Source organism: Bombus vancouverensis, chromosome 5 (assembly GCF_051014615.1).
Source record: "Bombus vancouverensis nearcticus chromosome 5, iyBomVanc1_principal, whole genome shotgun sequence".
In the NCBI taxonomy this organism is placed as follows: Eukaryota; Metazoa; Arthropoda; class Insecta; order Hymenoptera; family Apidae; genus Bombus; species Bombus vancouverensis.
Genome location: NC_134915.1, coordinates 6,600,664 through 6,625,787, shown reverse-complemented (window position 1 = coordinate 6,625,787; position 25,124 = coordinate 6,600,664). Strand labels below are relative to the sequence as shown.

The following is a 25,124-nucleotide window of genomic DNA, read 5'->3' as shown; positions in this document are numbered from 1 at the left end:
AAATTTGACGAATGAAATAGAAAATACGGTTCCATAGCTATAAGACATCGCGTGTATTTTATAGACAGGCTCACGAAAGTATTCCTTGAAAGTAACCGAATATCCTAATATCCAAATACCCTGATATCCGAACGCTCTATTATTCGAACGTAACATTTCCCAGTAATGGATGTCTTTTTCCGTGTCGGATATGTACATATCTTTGCGAATGTTCATGCATAGAGCGTACTTTTTCCTTCATTCGAACGAGCGAATTCGAATTGTGAGAATTTAGAATGAAATTAATAGCGTTCTATTCAAATATCGAGAGGAAATACGACGACGTCATTAGAAAACTGGAAACTAGCGTTAGTGCGTCGGAATTAACAGAAACGCGTGATGTTGAAAAATAGAAGCACGATATTGAAAATTATTTAGGGCGCGTAGATTTCCCGGATACTGGCAACTGTAGAAAAACCTTAAATATAGCGACACGACGAAACGGTTTCATCGCGATAAACGCGACAATAATGATGATTTTATGCGAACGCAGGAGACAGCAAACGAAAGTGGTGACGAAGAGGTGCCCTCTCATGCCAAAGCATTCGTGGCATCCAAAAAAAGTGCTTCGATGGTTCGAAGTACAAAGTGAATGTAACTCTACCCAGTTCACCTACGTTAAAAGAATCATGTGACTTTGCAGCCGCGGGGATATAGGACCCATAAATATTTCAAGAGTCTGTCAATTGATCTTGATCTGTATTCGAATCAATGAGATTTCGCATAGGAAAAGTGATTGTTCTATTATTCCAGCAGTTTCCCTTCCTTCTTAGATCGGACAAGGCAAGCTTTACTGTATATAATAATAATAATAATAATAATAATAATAATAATAATATTTATTACGTATAAGACTTCATGTCTATTACAATAATAGTCTACTTTTTGGCACAGTGAATTGGTTTCCTTAGTATAAATTTTCTTATCTTAGGTATAGTTATTCTATCTTTATAGCATAGGCAGATATACTTTTTCGATGAATATACCCGTATTGTGTATTACATCTCCCCAGTTTAAATTGGGTTGAACAGAAAGTTCATTCCTTTTTTCGTGGCAAGATGGATCGAAGTTTAAACAATAACTATTAGCCACGATTTAATTGATCCAACCTGGTATCGTTGATTAATTAACAGACAACAACCGGTCAGAGTGTAAAACAAACATTTTTGGAAGTACTTGTTTCTTGTTGACCGGGCACAAGTTCATACATAGCTCACTAACGCAATGCAATGCCACACGTGTCAATCGTCATACGATAAAAGTTGGTGCATCTTGGACAGCTAGTTGTGCCCCATCTACCATATTCTTCCGATCTTACACGCTTAGGCTATCACTTATTCCGCTCGTTGCGAAACCACCTCAACAATGAGAACTTGTCTTCTTTGAAAGACTGGAAAAACGGAGTGGAACGTTTCTTTTTCTCGGAAGACCAAGCAATTCTACGCCGATGGAATAACGAAGCTATCGCGAAGGTGGCGAAAAGTCATCGAAAGGAATGGCGCATACATGGATTGAAAACGATACACGTAAAGGGGAAGGCACGTCCTTCGATTTGACCGTAAAAACGAAACGAACTTTCCGTTCAAATTGATTGAAATTACCAGATATTTATATTATTTATACACAAGCATACAAAGTGGATTCTGCACGTGAAAACAATGAAAAATAATTCATACGGACGTATGACCATGTTTAACCTTGTTTGCCAATTATTAGCCAGTTTTATGTCGAAATAATTCTCTATCGAGAGATAGAAGTAGTTGAACTATTTTCACCTATCTATTTACCGAGAGAACTCAATATTTGACGTTGAATTCCTTGTATTTGAATTCTGTAAACTTCTCTTTGCTATTTTTGTTTTCTTTTTTTTTTTTTTTTGTTCCCAAATGCTACAGGACACCTTGTATATTTCGCACAGTGGATCGTCCGTTATATTAATAAATCTTAAAATACCGATTCGACCATATTTAATACTTATTACATGTTTAAAAAAAACCATTAATAAACCATTTAAAATATAACGATATATAATCAATTGATTTGCGTAAAAAACGTAATAATATTTTTGTATCTCGTATCGAAAGCAAATAATTAACGAACAATAATTTCTATTTGCTATAAATGTTCTTTAAAGAGCGTAAATAAACTTCATGAATTTTTCTAGAAAAAATATGAATATATGTGTGTATTATACAATTGAGGTTAGCGACGAATATCCACAATATTCGCAATAAACGGTCCAACCTATAACAAGAATTAATTTGTTTAAGCAAAAACATAAAATCTTTGTATCTTGTGTGCAAAGTAAATAATTACATAACCAGTAAAAGAATTTGATTTGTACGTTATACGTAAACATTTCCTAAAGAATGTAAATAAGCTTGATGAATTCTTCCAAAAAATATATCAACGTGTATAACGCGAATAAAATGTTTACTTCGAAACATAAAGGAGATCGAATAAAACATCCTCAATCGAAAGGAGAGACAACCAGAAACATCTCTCGTAATAGTTTATAAATTGATATTCAACTCTTACGTAGTAGAATGCGAGAGTATGTAGAACGCTATCCCTAATCGGCATGTAAAACCTGTATCCTCTTAGGCCTTGTAGCGAAACACGCGAAAGAGGTTGATTGTAGGTATCGATCTTTAAATGAAGAATCTATGTTTATGACCACGCAGACATGCGCCCTAGTCTCGACCTAAATAATCATGCACGCAACGTTCCAGGAACGTAAACAAACACATGCAGCTACCGTAATATAAGACGGCTGTATCGATGGCGTTATCGAAACACGTAATCATTACAAAAATACGTTTCTTTTGTAGATAACGCCATGCAACACCCCGGCCACACCACCAAATTTCCCTGACGCGCTTTTGGCGTTCTCCAAAATGTCCGCAGGCGACAAAACTCCATCAGGTGAGTTTTGCTTTACGTTATTTATTTACTTATATTTATTATGCATATATATTATTTATATTTATTTATATTATTTATATTTACTTTACATTGGGCATGGTGTCACCGAACTGTTGGTACAAGCTGAAAGGATGGAAAATCTATATTAAAAAATAAGTCGAAAACGTGGGGTGACACTGTTTCGTATGGAGCTTCATTTTCGAAAAAATCGAGTTTGAAAATCAAGTATGCTTGAATGTGGCTAATACCGGACTAGACGGAAATAAATAATCAATAGCAGGACATTTTAGATGCGAAATTAAGTCGAAACTGTAAAATAAATTTTCCTCATGAGACTCTTTGTTCCTGAGAAAAATATAAAGATCATAGACGTGTACTAAATCATAGACCAGTTCTTAACTAAGCATATTAATATCCTTATTTTCTTGAAAATGAAGCCTTATAGGATACAATTTCGTTGTATGTTTCTCACTTATTTTCGCATTTAGAACAACCTCCTACCGATTATTTATTTATATCCAGTCGATAATTAATTAATTAATTATCAAGTGACAAACCTGACGCGTTTGCGTTCATATGCTAGCCAGCACTAGTCTTACTACTTTGAACTACAGGAGAAAAGTATATAATGTTTCATTTGTACATAAAGCATATGGCCTAATGACCTGTCCTGACATTATAGAGAAATTTAAACTTAATGTTCCATCGAAAAACTTACGTCATCCTGAGCTATTGCGAGTTGAACGTCGTCGTACATTGTACGGTTATTTTAGCCGCCTCAACCTTATGATACTACATGCCAATAGTGCATATATTATACATCCACTGATCTTTATTCTGCAACCATCTCGCTTACTTAAATTCCAACGATCTCCTATATCGCTACAGATCTTGTCTGTCTCCTTGTTTTTGTTCTTATTCTGGTAGTTGGCAATTCTTGACACTATGTTCTATTTAAAAATACTTAGCTATTTTTTCTTAATCGCACATTAGCCAGAACCGATCCTAGCTATTAAGTACATAATAACTATAATTATTAATTGATTACTCACTTACTCGTGCATCTTTCCTCTTTTGTATTGCTAATGAGTTTTCTTGTCACACACACATACAACAAATAGAATAAAACAAAATAAATGTTCAAACTCGATTTTCTCGAGAATAAAATCTCGGACAAAAAATATCACTCTACACTTTCGATTTGTTTCTTCATGTAAATTCGCTTTTTGCGGCTTGTACCGCAACAGCCGCAATTCTGTAACAGCCTGTATATTTATTTTATATACAGGATATCTCAGCTAAATGTGATCGTCTATATATTTACGACTGCGTAAAAAAACTTCTCAGGTCAAAGTTAAGCTACCTCAAGGGGCATATGTAACGGCGGAAAGAATTTTTTTCTCTAGTTTACTTCTTTAGGAGATTTTAATATATATATATTTTTTTTTACTTTCTTATATACATACCATGTACTTTTTTACACCAGTTGACATGATTTTTCATTCTCTGTACAAAAGTATCGAAAAAGGTATGTCGGGAAATGCACAGTTTAAAAGATATTTCGATTTTAATTCCGTTAAAATGTACTGTATGAAAGACCAGGAAAACATAAACAGAAGAGTGTTCGCGCCTTTTCTTCTCTCTCATACGCCGAACTTTACAAAATTCAAGTTACGATATCTTTCGAAGTAAGCATTTTCAGACACGAGAACCTTTAATACTTTTGTATAGAGAATAAAAAATCACATCCGCCGCTGTAAAAAAAATATATAGAGATATATATAAAAATATACCGCTACGCTTGAGATCTGGTGGAGAAATGACCTCGAGAAAAAATTATTTTAACCCATTACACGTGCTTCTTGAAACAGTTTAATTTGGTTTTATTTATTTTATTTTCTGTTAATCTAACTTAGCCCGAGAAGCTTTTTCATACAATCGTAAATAAGACAGACATCTAGGTGATTCCATTTAACTGAGACAACCTATATTATTTATTTTTTCTTTCTTTTTTACGATGTATTTATACCTAATAAATGACTTTTCAATGTCGAAAAATTGTTTAGATATTTGTAATTTCGTATAATCTTTAGAAGTATAATGACGTTATTAAATAGAATGCGGGTTTTTATGCAAATTCAATAGTTTTATCAAGCTGATTAAAAAAATGAAACCTAAACAAAAATTTGTCTCACCTACTAAATATTGCAACGTGTGCTTTGCTTTGTATATCTGATGCATTTTTTCATATTTCGCGCATTCTGTAAATTTTTCTTTAATAAGCTATTAAGATACAGTTGTGTGCAGAAATTTTCAGTCAACTTTGAACTTTTCGCTTCACACCCCAAAAGTGATGTCGTACGAAATTTTAACTGATATTACGTAACAATATATTGCATAACAATGTTTATTTGTCACGTTGCTTCCTTATATTTCCCATACCCCCTCTATCCAATTATTATTAGTTACAATTCGTTTTAATATTAATTTTACAATCAGAAGAATATGCCACTATAATAATGAGATAGACCTCTAATTTTAGCTTCCTGTTTATATTGTAAAACCGTGCAACATTTTAAACAGTTCCTCCGCAAACACAACACGAAAATGCATTGCCATTTTTCTCTGAATCACGTTTTATGTTCGTTATGTTATTTTCCTTCCGGCGCGAGAATAGTTTTCAACTGCATTGCGCATACTAATCAATTTATATGGATGGAAGGGTGCATTCCTATACTTTGTAAGTCTTGGACGTTATTTCGTAACTGCACTCTTATGATCCTTCGTGTCTAGCTTAAAATTGCATAAATTATCACGCGATTACGATTTCCAAGAATTTTATTATCTATCGACCTTTTTTAGCTCTGTTTATGCAGAGAAATTTTTATACGATTAAGATACCAAACAATATGTTTTATTTAATTGATGTTGCATTAACGCAACATTTCATTTATCATTTTTTTCAACCAATTTATATCATTGAATTTTATTTCTTTCAAATTCTAAACAACATACACTTCGCTTATCATCCAGCCAATCTACGTTAGAGGAATCTTACTTTTCTAATTCCGTTTTACTGTTGCAAAAAAGGAATTCCAAATATTCCTCTCTTCCGATATCTTTCTCGTCGCTGTTTCTTTTCCTGTCCAGATTTTTTCATTCCATTGACTCATTCTTAAAGATTCATTCTGTAAAATTCGGAGCTGCTCGAACATCTACAGCAGCATAATAAATTATTTTTCCTTTTTTCCAGATCACAGAAATTCTCTTCGCGTATTATCTGATTTATGTAGCGAGCTTCCACGCATAGTATTTTACGCTGCGTTTACGTAACTTTTATGCGTTATTTCATTACTCGATCTTTAACGAGTTAAGGTAACATCTAAATATCTGTATATTAATTAGAAAATATTAAAATGTATATCAATGTATATGTTATATCTAATAATGCAACGTACAAAAATATATAATTAATATAATCCAAAGCATCTACAAACTTTGGAAGAGACGTTAACGTTGACACTGCTAATTCTGATTTAGCATGCTATTATGTAACAAGTTTAATACGCTTATGAAATGTGGCAATTTTCTACGAGGACAATTTATGTCCTACGGAATCTTAAATGGTATTAAGCGTAAGCACTTGAGACTTGTCAATGTTATGCAATTCTAAGAAGCATTTTATTCAGTTCTGTAAGAAATATATACCGTGGTGAGAGATAAAAGTATTCGTACAGTCGATTTATTGCAGAAATAGAAAAAGATGTTATTGACTTTATGGGAGCAATCGATGTGCACGTTATATTTTGCACCAATGTTTCATAGTCGTTGCGGTCTACTTCTTCGTGAAAGAACATGTTATTGTATCTTACGTATCTACGGTCATTCGCAGTAATAAATACACAGGAGCAAAAGTTAATCCATAAACGCCACGTAACATCGAGAAACGTCTTCGTTAAATTACGCTTTTATAAATTGAAATTAGAAACACAAATGGCGTGAATCACCGGGGGGTCACGCCTTTTTCTTCACCATCAGGCGGCGTGATCCACCGGTGGCCCACGCCGTCAGATAGAAGCGCAGATTGTGGCACAGCGGTGGCTCACGCCAGGTTCAACGTGTTAATTACAATACAGATATCAATTAATAGCATCGTATCTTGCCCCGACGAAATGTTACAATCACGTGTGAATTTTATCTCATTATCTTTTTGTATTTTTGTATATTTTTCTACTTATTATTTCTTTGCATTTTTCTATTTATCGCTTTCTTGTATATTTATCCCCCTTCATATTTTCATTTAAATTGTACGAATACCTTCCTTCCTCGCTGTACGTTTACTACAGCACATATTACTATTTACATGAAGTAATTTATTATAAAGTAATTGAGAAATTTGCAAATCTGTAACATAATCTGGATAACATAAATTAAACTTGTTTATTTCAGTCACGGAGATCGCATGCTTTTCGTGCTTCATCCTTTTCGTAAAAACAAAGTATTATTATTTTCCATGATTCGATTATTTATTTCGAAGATAATTTTTTAAAGGGCTCGTAAAAATTATTCCATGCGCTATTAATTAACAGCAGCAATTTATCAGGATGCGATAAATTATTGTCTGTTTGAAAACAATTGATTCACGGAACTTCGCTGACTGAGGGTTTTCTTACTCCAAGTCCATCAAGTCCACAAATATCTTTATCGCCTTTCTTTAATCCATTAAGGGCTAAGTAGTAAAATAACGAACAAAAGTTGCGGAAACGCGTAACGTTATCGCAAGGTATAAAGAACGTAACTTACGTATTGTTTCAACTTCGTAAAAAGAAGAAAAAACGGATACTTTACAGAAGCCCGCTATGCAAATCAGAAACATTAAAGAAATTTTAATTATTTTCCTCTAAATATTTTAATCTCTTCGAATTTCATATCATCGAGAAGCTTGGCTAGAAGAAGAGACAATAGCGAAAAAATCTGAAGCTAATTGTTGGAATTTATGTCATAGAATAAATAAAGAGATGAAACCTTTGAACAGGTGCTTATAGGAATCGAAAGATTACAAAAAATGTAATAGACTTCAATCATGTAAATTGACCAAAAAAGAATGACAGATGATATATTGGATAGACTCAACGGTGACTCTTAATTGGCCAATATTCTTTGAATATTTTCATTGCGCGTTCCAGACAGCGTTTAATGAATCAAACTCTCCGTTACTTTTAACGCGAAACATTCTCATAAACAGTGAAGAAAAATTAGCGAGCTCCTAGAACAGCGATTTCCTAGGCATTCTATACCTTTTCTCGAAAGAATCACAGTGAGAAATACTCACGACACGTTACAAAAGAAAATACAGCGGAATGTGCTATAGCTAGAATGGACTAATTAGTTCTAGAATATTGTTCGTTGTAGTAGTTAAAAGTCTTACAGATTTCTCTTTAGCATACGAAAAAATACATATACATGTATATTGCACGCGATATACGCGTATATACGGTGTATATACACCGGTCCCTGGAAGTATTTAAACACTTATCACAGAAAACATATATGTCTATTGTATGTGCTATGCAAAATAGCACATTCTTTTATATGCAAGTGCATATTTTTTTTTTTTTATTTCATAGCATTGACTCATAATTTCATTAGCACTGTAATGAAACACGACTATCGTGATTACTATATTGATAGAATTTGAAACCAATCTGGAGATGCGCAATAGCTCATGAAAGTATTTAATCACTCACTACACAAAAATTGTATGTGTACACATGATTGTATGTGTTATATACATAAAATTTTGTTAGTACTGTTATGAGTCATGATTATCATGATTATTGTATTGATAAAATTTGAAACCGTTCTAGAGATGTACAGTGGCTCGTGAAAGTATTTAATTACTCACCATAGAAAAATTTTATGTATATACATATGTGTTTATATATATACATGTACATGTTGTATAGAGAAATGTGAGTTAAATTGGAAGTGTAAATGGTAAATTGGTTCTTCGATTGCAGGAATGTCGCCGAGCCAAAATGGATTGCATCAGAACTCGATGCAGATGGGGATGGCGACGCAACACCACGGAGGACGGTGTAGCGTGACCGGGAACACGCAACAGCAAACGCAAAGTCAACAATTGGGCCTAGGCGAGCCGCAGAGATAAAAGAGACTTGCGATTCGGCGGCCCGTGCGCAAGATCCCGAGGTCGCACGATGTGCACGTAAACGGTGTTTAAAAACAGGAGGCAATGGTTTATAAAAGATCGACTGACTCGCCAGTGTTACACGCTGCGTAACCACGAGAGCGATTTATTAGCCGAGATTCACGCGCTCGTATCTCCTCATCCCTAGAAGAAGGACGCATGATATTCCTGCAAAGAAAACGAACAAAAAATCTCGTGCGCAAAGAAAGAAAAACACAGATTAATCATTTAGGACGTGCACGTCTCTAGAAGAAAACAAGATCTCCCTCTGTCTCTAATAGAAAGGAATCCTCATCTCTATCCTCATTGAATTGCACGATATACGTACGTGGATCTCTAGAGTAGCCGATGCGACCCTCGTTTATTCTTGTTATTCTTTGATATATACATATATATGGTGTACATCGAAACACAACACGTCGATCACGGTCGAGCCTCTTCAGGACCTCTCGAAAAGAAACAAAAAAAAAGCTCTTCTCTTCTTCCGTCGGATTATTCTGGTGATACGAGTAAGAGAGGAGGGAAGGGGGAAGAAAGAAGGGAAAAAGAAAACACACGGAGAAGAAGGAAGAACACGAGAACGGAAGTTGCAAAGACTATTTTTTATTTTTTTCTTTCTCATTTCCTTTTCAAACGTGCTGCTGGGACGGTAGTTCCTATGGTTATGAAAGACAGCGATACTCTCCTTAGCGTTTATGAAATTAGTATGCGTCCAGAATGCCGCTTGATGTAAATGAGTAGCGAGAAGCCTCCTCCACCGTCCCGAGTATCTTCCTTGTTGTTTCTCGATCTACAGACTCGCGGCTAGATAGGAAACATTTGCGGTTCGTGGGCCGCGGAAGTCAATGAGAAATCGAATACCACTTCCACACCATAGTACAAAAAATTGCCGGCACTGGATAGCGCTTAGCGATGAATGTTAGTTTATGTTTATTTTATTTCCTTTTCTTTCTCCTTTTTTTCTCTTTCTTTGGTAGTCGAACAAGATACATCGTGAATGTAATTCGATTCCGGTTGACTATAAGTTGAAAAAAGGTTATTGTACTCGTATTTCTTGTCGTCTGTTTTGTTTTTGACGACGATCGAATTTAATACAGAGACTTTTATGTAAAATCCGATCATTGTCGGCATTGTTTTATAATGATAGTAATAATATAAAATGTCTAACGAAAGGTTGAAAAAGAAAAAAAAAAATTGTTCATGCTCAACGCGACAAGAGCAATGAATAGAAACACGAGGCTAATATTATAATGAATGCGAAATTACGACGAATTATTATGTAAAAAATTGTAAAAAGAAATTTACTGATTATGTAATGTCCACTAAGTATTTATGTAAAGTTACTCGAAGAATTATATATGTATACATTTCTTAGAAAGTCGTTTACACGAAAATATCACTTGCTCAGATAGTATATCCAGTGTAGGTCATTTTTGTTCTACGAGGAAAAAGGCAGTGGAGCCATATTAGCTGAGCTGTTTCATCGTCAATTGAATTTATAAATAGGAATACAAATAGGAATTTCGTACTACTTCACATGTGAAATGATTTGATCCTAGAGTTCGTGTTATTCGCAGAAATTCTTGTACAACAGCTTATTGTAATTTACCTAACCAGTATATAATAAAACTGTTTTCCATTTCAGTCAATCATTCTTACATAGATATCGGTAACATATATCTAAAGTTTAGTTTCATTTTCGCTCCGAACAATCTTTTTCTCACAATAGTTTACTTAATCGCGCGATGCATCTACTATCGATTCGTATTTAATTTCAAACAAATGAAAGACATTTTATTATCCCTCTCTGAATAAACATATAGAATGTTGAAATACATCAGCCAGTTGCAGATTTCTTACTTTCAGTAATTAATAAAGTCATAGTCTCAAAAGATACAAGGGACATTATGATCAGTATAATCTAATTTTTAAAGATGGAATAGTTCAAGTATTCGACTTTCGCAGCAGCTTCATCATTATGCATTCATTTATGTAAATATGGTAGAAATGATGTTATGCGAAAATTGAGTATGAGATGTTTTTCTGTAAGGTATACGCTTTAATGTCTTTTTTTTTGTGTTTGTAACGTGTAGATCAGTGTTGTATAATGTATTATAGTTTATACATTATTATATTTTTCTTTGTGACCTGATCATAAGATATACAGTATATTAAAATTATGTATTGGTATGACAAGATATCTTTTTTAGAAAAATTTTGTTCATTTTAAATACATAGAAATTTTGAAACACTGATCTAAACTATTATGAAAATATTATTATGTTATGAAACTCTTATTATTACTAAAATTATTATTATTGTTTATTTGACTATCAATGATAATAAATAATGTTTATGTACATAATTTTGAAAATTGATCTAAATAAAACATTAATAATGGTGCTTTCATAGACTCTTATATAATTTTACGTAATTCTCATTCACGCCCTTTGTGCTTCGAACTTGGAAAGACAATTCGCTTGGTAATTTTAATATTAACGTATTATGTACATGTAATACAATGATCAATATATTAATAAATCCAAATACAAGCGACATAATTTAAATGTTACATCGCTATATAAATTATGAGATTAAAACTGTACAATGAGACTTTCCATTACAATAATGGTAACATATTTTTATCACTTTTCCATTACAAAATATCGTAATGTCGACTAGTAAAAACAAAATTCTATAAATTATTAATATCCAATTACGTATCTTTATATGTAACACTGTTTGTTACATTTATGTCAGCTGCATAGAAAATATATATACAATATGTTTAGTATACCGTATTTGTGAAAAATTGGAAATCTCACTATGTGAAAGTCATATTTATCATGTTTCTACTCCTCTACCTAAACCAGACCACCTGTCCGGTACAGGTAAGAAATATCGGTGCATAGCGGCTATGAAACGAGCTCGATATTCTTCTGGTGATATTATTGTTGGCAATTTTCCCTGGCCACCTAGTATGCCCGTTTTCTTCACCATTGTTTCTAACTTCTTGTCCCAAGTAAACGTTCGTATATAATCTGTAATTATAATAATAGTTCCAAGATATCTTGTATCTAGAAATATTACATTCATAATTCTCTAAACTTACCTATTATACCTAGGACGAGTTCATCTGAATTTGGTTCTAAACCTACTAATAGTGAATAATCCATCACAGAATTATCAGCCAGGAATTTTGTGTCTTGTTCAATAGCTCTATTTAAAACCGCTTTGGAATGTGATCTGATATAGAGCGGCGAATCGCAGCTCACTAGAAATATATCCTATATGTATTTGACTGAGAAATTTTTATACATATATCTATATAAAATGATATTAGCACAACACCACTTACTATTCAATAAATTTTCATCGAGCAATACAAGTTCTCCTTCGTGACACGTATCATCAGGATTTACAAGACGATTTCTCACTGATCCCTTCAAATCAAATTTGTCTGTTATCGTTCTCTTGTAAAATAAGTTCTCCATCACTAATACACTAGTTCGAAGTGCTGCATTTGTTGTATTGTTTTTAAAAGATACTCTGTAAACGCCGACTATCTTTCCTAACAATGTCGGCTGCTTAGTCTGTTGACATTTTTCCATATAGGAAAAGTAATTTGGTGCAAAATCAAGAAATATTTGCATTTCTAGTCTAGACATCTCTTTTATAATAAACCTATCGTCTGTAACAAATTATGTATCGATCAAGAAAATTAATACATAGAGAAGTTTATTTCGTACTTCATTACGTAATGTAAAAATATACGTATATTCATATAATATTATACCTCGACTTTTGCAGAAACTGCTTCCGCTTTTTCCACCTCTTGCAGCCCATTGTACACTTCGACATAAACTTCTTGTAAAACCATCCTCTCCACACGGTAAAACATTTTCTCTAAAAGCAGCAAATTGTGCAGCGAAATATATTCTACAATAGAAATTTGTCGTTGCGTCGTTAAATTGAACTTCGATGTAATTTTGTTGTTTTGTTGTTTTCTTGTCTTCATCTGTGTCTGTTGTTGTTGATGGATTTTGTATGCTAGAATCCGTATTTGAAATAGTTTTATCAGAATCTAAGGGACTTGCAGGATTTGGGCTATTTCCTCGGAAAAATGACAAAACAGATGGCCGCTTAAATTCTCCAGATTGGATCACATCAGGAAGATTCTCTTTATTTTCGGGGAATTTACGCTTATTCAAGGGACTGGGATTTAAATCAGGTCCTTTCGTCGTACGCATTAATTCCTGAAGTACATGTTTATAGTCATGTGAATCTAGTGCATATGCGATTATAGATGAAGGCTCTGATTCATATACCACTATAGGTACAACTGATCTGTAAAACAAAGATATTTTAGAATATTAACTAATTATGTATAATTATTTTCTAACGTACTAAATATGTAGAAATGTTTTAATATAATCAACAAACCCAAGAGGAAGTAAATGATGTTCTAAAGTTCCTAAAGGATTTACTATCGGCTGAGTAACAGGAACGGAAGGTAATAGTTGTGATAGAATAGTCTTTTTCTTTTTCTTTTTATCTGGCATGTCATCAAAAGTAATAGGCAAAACATCAGAATGTGATCTTTGATGCATTTTTGGAGATTCTTGAATGATAACAATGTCTTCAGGATTATTATTTTCTAAGACTTCGTTGTCTGAATTTTCTAAACCTTCCATTCCTTGTAAGTCATTTTGTGCAGCAGCAATGGCATCAACAGCATTATAGTCCGCTGACATAGGACTTAAATCTTCTAACTGCGATTCTGATGCAGTATCTTCTGTTATATATCCATCTGTATCAATTATACTATTACTTCCAGTCGTCAACGATCGTTCAGTAAACCGTCTTGGTCTTTCATCCTTCTTTTTAACGGACATTTCCAAGATATTTGCATTCCAAGTAAATACAACTTCTGATATTATTCGTTTGAGGATTACTATTCCATCTTCAATTCTAAACATTAGAGCTTGAACCTGCTTTTCAGATACTTTTCCTTCAAGTTTTTTGTTCTCTAAAGTGGGGGACGTCAATTTCAATTGAATTTCTTCAATTTTATTTTTGAAATACTGTTGATCCTTAGATAGCTGCTGTTTAACAGCATTTAAAATATCTATATCAGTTTGTAAAGTTGTCAATTTTTCTCGTATACAAGAAAAAACTTCGTCTCCTTTCAATGCTATACTTTTCATCTCTTCTATCACATCTGCATGTTGTTTTGGATCATACATAATATTTATCACCGGAGGTGGAAGTGAAATCTCCCATTGCGATATTTTTGTGTATTTAAACACAGCTAACATATTTTTCTTTGTGAAATATTGATAATGATCATGATGAAGTGAGTGTTGACAAGTATCTGTTCCGCGTCTGGTGTACGCGCTTCCATGAAACCGTAGTTCCAAATACTTTGCAAAAGATAAAGACCAAGTATCATCCGACATTGGAACTACTGGTGAAACGCTTTTACATTTCATACATTTGCTCCACATTAAAATTTGATTTGCATTCTCTTGAGAAAATGGATCGGTGCTCATTTCACTTAAACTAATATATATACATCCGCCGTCGTGTGCAAATCGTCGGATATGATGAGCGATTTGTGCTCGACATGCTTGAGCAGGACATTTATATTCAGATGTTAAACAATAACGTTCCAAGAAACGTCCAAGCGCAATATCATTTCTTCCATATAAATCCATATTAACTACCCAAGGATTTACGCAAAATGCTGGTGTATCACTATTACCAGTATGTGAGAAACTACAAAATAACACAGATAAACGTTGATGACTAGCAGGATCTAAACAATCGGGCCACATAGGAGGTTGTTCAGTTACTTCTGATTGTACCAGAATTTGTTTATCCGATAAAACATTATTCGTTGGATATAAGCGACTACCACATGCTCTAAAATTGGCTAATAAAGCTTGTACCTTTCGGCTATCCACATCTGTAGTTAATCTCGCTTGAACAAATGGATGTTGTGGTTTTAATTTTAAATTCATTAATGGGTTTTCAATTACAGACTGTTCTGTAAATACATTACCCGTTTTAATTTCTTTTACTTTATCCATAAATTGTACAGAATAAAAGATTTCTCTCGGGAAAAAACTTCGCAATATGCAATTTCTTCCTGTCTCAGTTTCTAAATAAGGAACAGAAAATTTTAAATAAGGCGATACACTTAATATAGTGCCTTCTAATGCTTTCTTAAATTTATTTAATAATGGTAAATCGGCAACGCTCAAATGTTGTCCATTTGGACTAGTTTGACTAAAGACATCTTCTTCATCTTCATTTAAGTATTGATGAAGAGGATCACTACGATCGCTAATAGATTCACCATAAATACGTTTTTCTTCTGAGACAACTTTATCTTTTATTTTTGATTTTTCAACTTCTTCTTTAATATTTTTATTCACTTTTATCGTAGTCTTTCCACCAAATAATTCCACTGTACTATTTGTATCTTGCTTGCCATCTATATCAAGATCGGAACTATTATTTAAATTATCATTATTTGTTTTACTTGTTAGGCAATTCCCTGCAGCTTTTTCGTCAATTACAGAAGATTTTGTTTTGGGTTTAAATAATTTTAAAGTATCATAAGGATCAATATCTTCAGATAATATAGAAGATATTTGTTTAATGGAGTTTGAAGACAACATATTCTCAGTCTGATATGAAACTATGTCTTTTATTGGTGTACCTTCATTTAATGAAAGTTCTAGTTCTAGACATAGTTTATCACTTGATACACTTCCAGAATCTTCTTGAACTTCTGATACCTTTAAAATTTCCTGATTCTCTATATACTCTTTGCAATGACCCAATAACAAATCATTTTCTTCACTAACTTTAGCATGTAATATTTTATTGGTTTCTTGAAAATCTTTGAAATCTTTGCACGTTTCATCCAAAAATGGATTATCTTTAGGCGATGGTGGTCTTGCAAATTCATCCATAAGAAATGACTTTTCAAGACGCCAAGAATAAGCAGCAAAGATCATCATTGAAGTCACATTCTTTACTTTTTTTAATTCTGATTGAGAACCACCTCGTAACAAGATTGTAGCTCCTAAATGTGGATTTGCACATCCCTCAAAGTACATTAACGTTTTAATACCATCTAGAAAAAAGGAAACAAGATATTAAGGTTTAGTTTACTAAAGAAAAATTTAATAGAGTGAAAAATTGTAATGTTTTATTACTCACTTTTATCATTTGAAAAGTTTCGCAAATAAAATTTTTTACATGTACCAAGCATATACCTTGCACTTATGTGTGCATCAATAGTATTTACAATATTAGCACCTGTACACCGTGCAATCCTTTCAAGAACACTGAGTTTTACATTCAAAACAAGTGTTACTCCACATTCTCTGAGTCTATCTTGTGCTAATCTTGAAACAGAACGATGTACTAGTACAACATCTGGTCCAAGTGCGGTAATCCTAGCAACTGTGTGACCCAAATATTCGTTTTCCTACAAAACAATGTTTTTCTGATATATTTATGATGTGAAAATAATAGTATTATTAAATTTTTCTTCATACTTGTAACATCACAGGTTCTAAACTTAATAATTTTCCTTCTACGCGTTGATACATGAGTCCACACTGAAGTAATAAAATTTTTGGATGAGCTATCATTGCGTTCATTCCTCTGTGTGCAACATTTTTCGTACAAACTACACCAGACACAATTTCACAATCATCTCTACTTCCGCCAGGACATTTTTTTATTTGTACATATTGTCGAATATCCAAATCATCCACATTATGATTTAAATCTGGTCTAACAAAATCAATAATTTGGTGGGCGATGGGGAGTATTACTTCTGACCAACTTTGTGATAAACCTTCTTTATTAAGAAGTTGCTTAATTAGTGAATCTTCATGTTGCTTGTACGCAGATCTATAATTAAGTATATTTAAATATAATTGTTATTATCATTGTTAATATATATTTGATACTCACGTTAGACATTCATACGCATGTAGTTCTCCAAACACGGTTCGCAAATTTGTTGGTTTATGCCAACCGTTCTTTTCTTTAAATTCTTGTACTTGTAGTGTATCATTTAAAAGATCATCAGCAATCTTAAAATTACATTTATGCGATTTTACTGTGACTTCCTTCTGTTCAATTATACCATCACTACTATCTACAGAAATTGTAGTTAAGTCTTCCGATGTAGGTCTTTTTAATGTAACAGTAGATGCTTCTAAGTTTAAATCTAAGTAAAAACTTGAACTAGATGATGGTAAACGTCCAGTTGTTTGTTGTACTGAATTCGAAGGTTTTGTTTCACTTTCTGAATCTAAAATTTAAATATATTAACAAATATACAAAATAGTTTATACAAATATTTCATATTACCAGTTGTTGAATCATGTTGTGGGATAGTTTTTACCCATGCTGGTTCTTGAGCATCACAGGTATTTTGAGTCTCAATTAATAAATCCATGCTTTGCATATTCGATAATTTGACTGGCTTAAATATAGTTGCTGTATCACTAAATATATTATCAGCAACTACTGGTTCTATAAAACCAGCTTCCAGCAATGCCTGGCCTATAGCAGTAGCTTGCACTCTATAAAATATTACATTTCAGTACTCGTTGTTCTTTTTATTATACTTTCTTTTAAATTTGTTTTAGCTTTACCGAGTAGCTGCTTTATTTTGTGCTATCATCCAATTCACTAATTCATTGGCCAGAAAGCAATTATGATAACTTTTTAGTCTAACTCTATGTGTTTGTAAGATAATTGCTTGACTAGATCTAAATAATTCTTCATAAATCATTCTCAAAGAAGCTGAATTTTGTAAGACAATAGAACGTTCCTGTGATGTTAAGTAACTAGTTGTTGGCCTGAAAATCATATTTCACAAATCTTAAATCATATTAAATTATAACATTTAGCTAGATACACTAGAGACATTAGCTAGAGACAGCTAAAAATATACCGTCCAATAGCATATTTTTCTTCCATATACCCTACACTTGGTTTCCTATAGATTGAACTTTCATCTTCTACTGATTCATTTGAACATTTCTGTGTGACAGGTGGTGAATTATTTCCATATTTAACTTGCAGGTCTTCTTGCAATGCCTTTAAATCTGCTGATAGATCGCTTCTCATGTCTGATGATTGTAAATAAGATAAAACTACTTTGCAACAATATGTACATACTCTGAGATCACCTATTACAAAAAGATTATTATTATCAAGTGCAAATAAATACAATAAAAAATAACCATTTATCATTTATATACCGGTGCATCCCATAACTTTTCCAGGAATCTGATCAGAGCAACATTTCGAACAGAATATTTGTCCACAAACACGGCAATGATGTCTTCTGCGAAAAGTTGTAAATCGTTCACCACATTCATAACACTGCTTGCTTACACTATCTGGCATCCAATAGCTTCTTAGCTGAGAATCTTTGTACGAGCGTAAGTTCTATATTAAGTTAACAACATTAATATCATTAGTAATTCAAATAATTTATACTGCTTAATATTCTTAAGGCAGGTTTCATTACTTACGCTACTTTTCAAAGCTACAATATTACTAATACGTTTTAATACATTTGGTAAACTTCTTCCTTCACGAGTATCTAATGGAAAGTTCATCATACTTGAACTGTCATCTTCAGGTGATTTTTCAGTACTCTCTGACTGTTTCCAAGATTCAGAATCAGATGAGCTTTGTTCTTCATTGGTAGTAGAAGAGATTGTAGAATCATCAACATTTTGTGAACCTAACAATTAAGCACGTTTAAAGAGTTAAGCATGTATATTAATTGTTAACTTAAATATTCATTCTTTAGCTCGTATTTATAGATACTAAAATGTAAGCCACAAGTAAATTAAGTTATTCCAAGTTGTGATACTGAAGAAACTATATTGTGATACAATAATTAAATATCTTACCTTTAGTGAAGTTAAAAAATTTGGAAAATAGAGAAGCTACAACAGGTTGGCTTTCTTCAGGACTTAACGGAGCGAACTCCGTAAGTTTAGACGGTGAGTTCATATTTTTGTTCATTTTGTTCAATGCTATCTTCCAATATACATTTTTAGGATGAACTTTTCACTAGACACTGTCTTCGTATCTACGTCGATCAACGTATGCGAATAAAAGATTTTGACAGAAATGTCAGATGTTTGCGTACTTAAATCATAATACACTTACGCTTGCTACAGATGGCACTGTACACAATGTGCAAAAATTAAAAATATAGTATTACTTCACCTACATATAGGCTTGACATTTAACGTATCAACTTTATTAAAATTTGTTTATAATTCGTCATATTTTTGAGAAAATAATTAGAAAAATAGAACGGTAGAAAATTATTTTAATTACTAAGTATTGTAAAAAGCACTATACTTTGGATATTTTATATATTTTTTCATATTATGTGCATTCTGTGCAATTTTACACTTTCGAATTTCTTATAAATGCATAAAAATACACAAGCTATTTATGATTTAACCTAAAACATCAAATTATTAAAAATTCTTATGAACAAAGTATTTGAGTTTGATGTATTTTGTTTAAAAATTTGTATAAGTACCATTTTATACAAATTATACTTGATGCATAAGTTCAAATTAATTTGTACGTAATTTATTAACATGTATTAAATAATTGATTTTTTTAAGCAATATATTATTTATATAAAAGTAAAGCTGCTAAGTATATCACATGTGTATTCGATATAACATCATTATCTATCCATTATAGTACGATAACATACTTCTATTATATTGTTAGTATGTAAGTGTATAAAATATACGTTTTTTAAATTGATATATACATTGTCTGAATTGCATCGCAATTTTGTTTATTTTTGCAATTATTCTAATTTTTATGCAAAACTTATAAGAAATTTACACAATATTTTATTATACATATGAAAGATACAAATAAAGATACGATAATAAAAAAAAAAGGTAGAAAAATAAAATTTAATATTTAACTTAAAATTAGGGAAACATTAAGTAAATATCTTTAACTGTCTCGTACAAAAACCATCATGAATATAATAACATGAGGTGGAGAACGTGTAGAGTGTTATTAAAGTAATCGGTACTTTAACTTCATCAGTGTTTATTTCGATGACTAGTGTGCATCGTTTTAGATCGGACTACGTAACGTTGAGCTCACGTGATGTCGATACTGATCAGATACTGACTCGACACTCACTCTCGAACTTTTCCTCGTTTCCCTTCATATATGCTGAAGTCCTCGGAAGAAAAAGTTTTCTTCCGAAGTGGGGATGGAAAAACTCGTAGACGATAAAACAATAAATTTTCCTCACAGACTCACGCGCTTTTTACTAAGTCCAGAATTTATTATTTTCGACGTCCTGGCCTTGGACGTTTCGCAGGTCATGCGGCCATGGACCGCTACGTCAGTGATAACGTTTTTTTTTCTTGTTTTGTGGTTGTTTTCTTGTTTTATGATTGTCGCAGATAGATTTTACCTGCTAAAATTATTCTATTGACTTATCTATAATCTGCCTGGAATCGCTCAGGAAAGCGAACTTTCCTGCCTGCGCGCGTGACGTAATTATTTTTTGAATTTTCTTCGCTCCGAAGTGCCCACCCATAGATTTTCGTGGGGTCGTTGGTGCTCGATGTCGTCGGGTACTACAAAAGCGGGTTTTCGTCGGTCTATGGAAACTGTTGTGTTTTTGTTGTTGATTTCTATTGTAAAATTTTTATCTCCGCGTTGTATCACGTTATATGGCCCGTCGTAAGGTGGTTGTAAGGAGTTTCTGACGGCGTCGTTACGCAAGAATACGTATGGCGATAACGCGAGTTCGCGGAAGATGAAAATTTTCTTCGTGCCATATCGTACGATCAGTTGTAGTTTGATCTTTTTGATCTGTTCTTTTACTCGGTTGGCGTATTCTAAGTTCACTTGCTGAGTCGCGGCTAAAAAGAACTCTGCCGGTAATCGTATTCCGGTGCTATAAACCATTTCGGCAGCCGTTGCGTTCAGGTCCTCCTTGATGACAATTCGAATACCCAACAAAACGATTGGCAAAATCTTTACCCAGTTGCTCGTATCATAACATTTGATTACTGCTTTCAGTTGTCGATGCAATCGCCCTACTATCACGTTGGACGCCGCATGATAGGCCGCCGTGCGCAAATGCTTGATGCCGAACAACCGGCATAATTCTTCGAATAGTTTTGATTCGAATTGGCGTCCTTGGTCGGATGTTATTCTCAAGGGTACGCCGAAACGAGCTATCTACGTAGAAAGGAGGGCTGAAGCAACGGTTGATGCTTCGGTTACTGATATCGGTTGCTGATATCGGTTATGGGGACTGATTCGGGCCAATGCGGGAAACGGTCGATACACGTTAGACAATATCGGTATCCTATCGGAATATTGCATCACGATAATGTTTATGTGTACGTGTTGGAATCGGCCTGCTAATGCTCCAAATGTTCCGACTGGTATGGATACGTGCCTGCTGACTTTACATCACTGACATGGAATACATTGTTGTGCCCAGTTTTGACAGTCCTTGTTTATCGATGGCCAAACGAAACGCGTCGTCACCAAATTTTGCGGAGCGCGTATCCCAGAATGGGAAAGTTCGTGTAGCGAATTAACACTTAGCCAACCACGCGTGTCACAGCGAGCTATGTTTCCACCGCGCTCGGACAAGCTAACCTATACACTGTCTACCGCGCATTTCTCCAAGTATCGAGGACTAATATTCATTACTTAAAAAACAAAGAAGTTTAAAAATTATTTAAGTGGTTAATTATATTTTGCGATAATGATTTTATTTAACGATTTCACATATTTTTTATACAAAACATCAAATTAAAAGTATATATTAAAAGTATAGAAAAATACAGGTAACACGACTTTACCGTGAAATTAAAAATTCATAATGCATTTTAATATTTTTTTACAGTGTGGTGTCGTTCGATTATAACTTTATTTAGTCATAACTGATAGTGTAATTTTTTAATTAATTTTAACACCACTAAATTGATGTATTTTATTATATACCGTACTTTACAAAGGAAAAAAAGTGGCACAATTAATTGGGAACAATTCCAGGTAAACAATAATTGATAATAACAACAACAAGAAAGAAAACGCCAAGCCAAACACTAAACCAAACACTAGCCAAACGCTAAAGCCAAAAAGGGAGATCTCCTCGTTCGGTTACGCAGCGATGTTCTTCACAGAAAGAAGATTTCCCTGTACGGTTGGCTACACTGCTCCGCAAGGATTTCGGTACATACGGTCGTACGATGCCAACTGATACATCGCAATATATTTCTATGTCGTGATCAGGAAAACGTATTTTTTTAATACTAAACCTACCAGCGCTGGTCAAATTGACCGTTTTCAAACTTCTACACAAATTTAAACATATTTACACGTTATCATATCGCTTCATAATTTCTGACTTTTCCTAAAACATGCATACAATATATTTTTCGGTATTTACTTCTAGTTTGCTTCTTTCTTTTCTAAGAAAAAATTGTATTTTGTCCTGCCTACCGTGGGTAGTCAATTTAACCAGCCGATAAAATATTTTAGTTACTCTTAAAATAAATGCAATCAGTACAAAGAAAAGGCTATCTCAAAGTCAGATGACAAACAAAATCAGAATAACACTTGTTAGGCCTGTAATCTTGTCATAGTATAATCCATCTCGATCAAGATGACCACCAGGTGTCAAAACATCAACTCAAGTCCATAATAATCCTAAGGAATCGCCATTGAACTTAGCATTTTTTACGGTAAATTGTTACAAACATTTTAAAAGCCGAGAAGTTTTTTAGGGTTATTGCTCATTCCGATAAAACACGGGAAAAGCGGGTTTTTCCCGTGTTCGACGGTTAATTTCACGGTTTCCTTGAGGAACTGTTGGTGGAGAACGGCCAGCACTCATCAATATTTTCGTATAAATATCACCGTCACAGACCATATTCTTACTTGCTATCGTCATTTCGACCAGAATACATCTCAGTTTGTTAATCAATCAGTCGATATCTAAACTTGTTATCACTAAACTCAGACAGAAAGCATCTCAGAGCGTTTTGTGTACAGTTGTTATAAAAGAAAAAGTAAAGCATATATACTTTAGTAATAATTTTGTATTTTGTATTCCGTACATGCTATTATTCCGTGATAAATATTTACCTTAAAAATGTCTACTTTCCAAAAAAAAAATTATTAAAAAAATAACGAACATAGAAGAAGACTGTTCAATGTACGATGAACCAGAAATTTCAGTAGCTGAAAACAGCATAGAAACACATGAAAAGCTATTTATAACAGAACCAGAGTTGAATATTATAAATAAGCGTTCACGTCCAGGGCAAAAAGGAATTATGTATGTATTATATGTATTATTTCTTTCTTTTTGCGCTGATCGCGGCAATCTGTCTCGTTTCAGGACGGATCTCGTGTACACGATCGGCTATCCGGGTCAGAGTTTCGGCTTTCGCCTATTCCGTAGTGTCCAGGACCTGCTGCACGTAAACCGGTAGTCGGCTCCTTCAGAATGTGACGACGAAGTCATCGGGTGTTGAGACTGTGACGAATTTCTTCAGGTCCCGGTAGAACTTGGACGGCGTCCTAACTCCCATATGTTCGTCCTCTAGCAGCTTTCACACTCTGGTGGAATCCGAGTCAGGCACTCTTTTAATAAGTTCCTTTTTCAGATATTCGTACCGCCCCATCTCCGGTGGGTCGAACAGTATGTCCCGAACTAGCTGTATATACCGTTCTGTAAGATTCACGACGGTGATGTGGTATTTTGCCCTGTCGCTGGTAATACGGGCAACTTCGAAGTGTGATTGCAGCATCAAGAACTACAGCATTACATCGTGCGACCAGAATTCCGGTATACGGAGCGGTGTACTCACCGTGTTTACGCTGTCGTTCCTGTTCGTCGCGGATTTAGCCCCGTTGGTGCTAGTCATTTCGAAGACTCTTAATTCGCGGAAACACTGTTTAAGTCGCGCTACATGTGCATCTCTTCTCAATGCAGATCACGTCGGGGTCACCAATTTGAGGTGGAGGACGTGTAGGCTGTTATTAAAGTAAAGTTTAACAGTGTTTATTTCGATGACTAAAGCGCGTCGTTTTAGGTCGGACTACGTAACGTGACGCACGTCGAGCTCACGCGATGTCGATACTGATCGAATACTGACTCGATACTCACTCTCGAGCCTTTCCTCGTTTCTCTTTATATATGCCGAGGTCCTCGGAAGAGAAAGTTTTTTTCCGAAGTGGGGATGGAAAAACCTGTAGATGGTAAAACAATGAATTTTCCTCGAAGGTCCATGCGCTTTTTAGTAAGCTCCAGGGTTTATTCTTTTACGACGTCCTGGCCTCGGACGTCGTTTCGCAGGCCTATGTGGGCAACACATGCGCTTCAACCCTGGAACTTTCTCTACGGCCATGTGCCGTTACAAACATTATTACACAATTTTTCAAATATGTTCTATATCTATGACAATTTATACTCTAATTTATATGCCAGATTAAGGTTGTAATTTTGGGGGCGTCCAATGAACCTTTATTCAAATTTACCATCGCGGATATAGCTGATGTTTATTGGTACAAATGTGGGCACTACAAAAGGCTATAAGTAATGGCGGCAATAGGATGGTCGAGATGTTGATGATAACGAATTCAGGTTCGATAACGAATCCACGTTCCACGGGATGACAAATGACAACGTAATACACGATTCTGATAACTCTCTCGATAACTCAATCAACAATTCGCTCAACGACTAACTGACTAACTAACTAACTCGTAATCCAAATGAAACTGCCCTTATATAGTCCTTTTCCAACTCCTTGGGTCAATCTTTGTTTTTAAGGAGAGCCATATAATTGTGGCTGAGGTGTAGTTGGAGCTA

At 34.0% G+C, this 25,124-nt stretch overlaps 2 protein-coding genes across 2 annotated transcripts in view; one reads left to right on the top strand and one right to left on the bottom strand.

Moving 5' to 3' along the window:
- Positions 1–11,596, top strand: part of LOC117159721 (UBA-like domain-containing protein 2) — an 88,462-nt gene extending 76,866 nt beyond the window's left edge. The window contains exons 3-4 of the mRNA XM_033339844.2: positions 2,871–2,964; positions 8,985–11,596. Coding sequence (XP_033195735.1) covers positions 2,871–2,964; positions 8,985–9,133 — 243 coding nt within the window. The 3' untranslated portion in view covers positions 9,134–11,596. The remainder of the gene's footprint in view (positions 1–2,870; positions 2,965–8,984) is intronic.
- Positions 11,467–19,379, bottom strand: fab1 (1-phosphatidylinositol 3-phosphate 5-kinase fab1). The gene is made up of 14 exons (XM_033339687.2): positions 19,135–19,379; positions 18,748–18,962; positions 18,472–18,661; positions 18,162–18,399; positions 17,860–18,066; positions 17,573–17,787; positions 17,171–17,513; positions 16,747–17,107; positions 16,406–16,676; positions 13,616–16,319; positions 12,969–13,519; positions 12,531–12,863; positions 12,285–12,446; positions 11,467–12,213 (listed from the first exon to the last, which is right to left on the bottom strand). The coding sequence occupies exons 1-14, from the start codon at positions 19,247–19,249 to the stop codon at positions 12,017–12,019; spliced, it is 6,102 nt and encodes a 2,033-aa protein (XP_033195578.1). The 5' UTR covers positions 19,250–19,379; the 3' UTR covers positions 11,467–12,016.
- Between the last annotated feature and the right edge of the window lie 5,745 nt (positions 19,380–25,124).

Excerpts from the sequence above, each read along its gene's own strand:
- fab1 (XM_033339687.2), bottom strand. The coding sequence starts at position 19,249 with ATGAACAAAAATATGAACTCACCGTCTAAACTTACGGAGTTCGCTCCG. Across the intron at positions 12,864-12,968 it reads CAGTTTCTGCAAAAGTCGAG|ACGATAGGTTTATTATAAAA; the intron begins GTATAATATTAT and ends AATTTGTTACAG. Across the intron at positions 12,447-12,530 it reads CGATGAAAATTTATTGAATA|TGAGCTGCGATTCGCCGCTC; the intron begins GTAAGTGGTGTT and ends ATATATTTCTAG.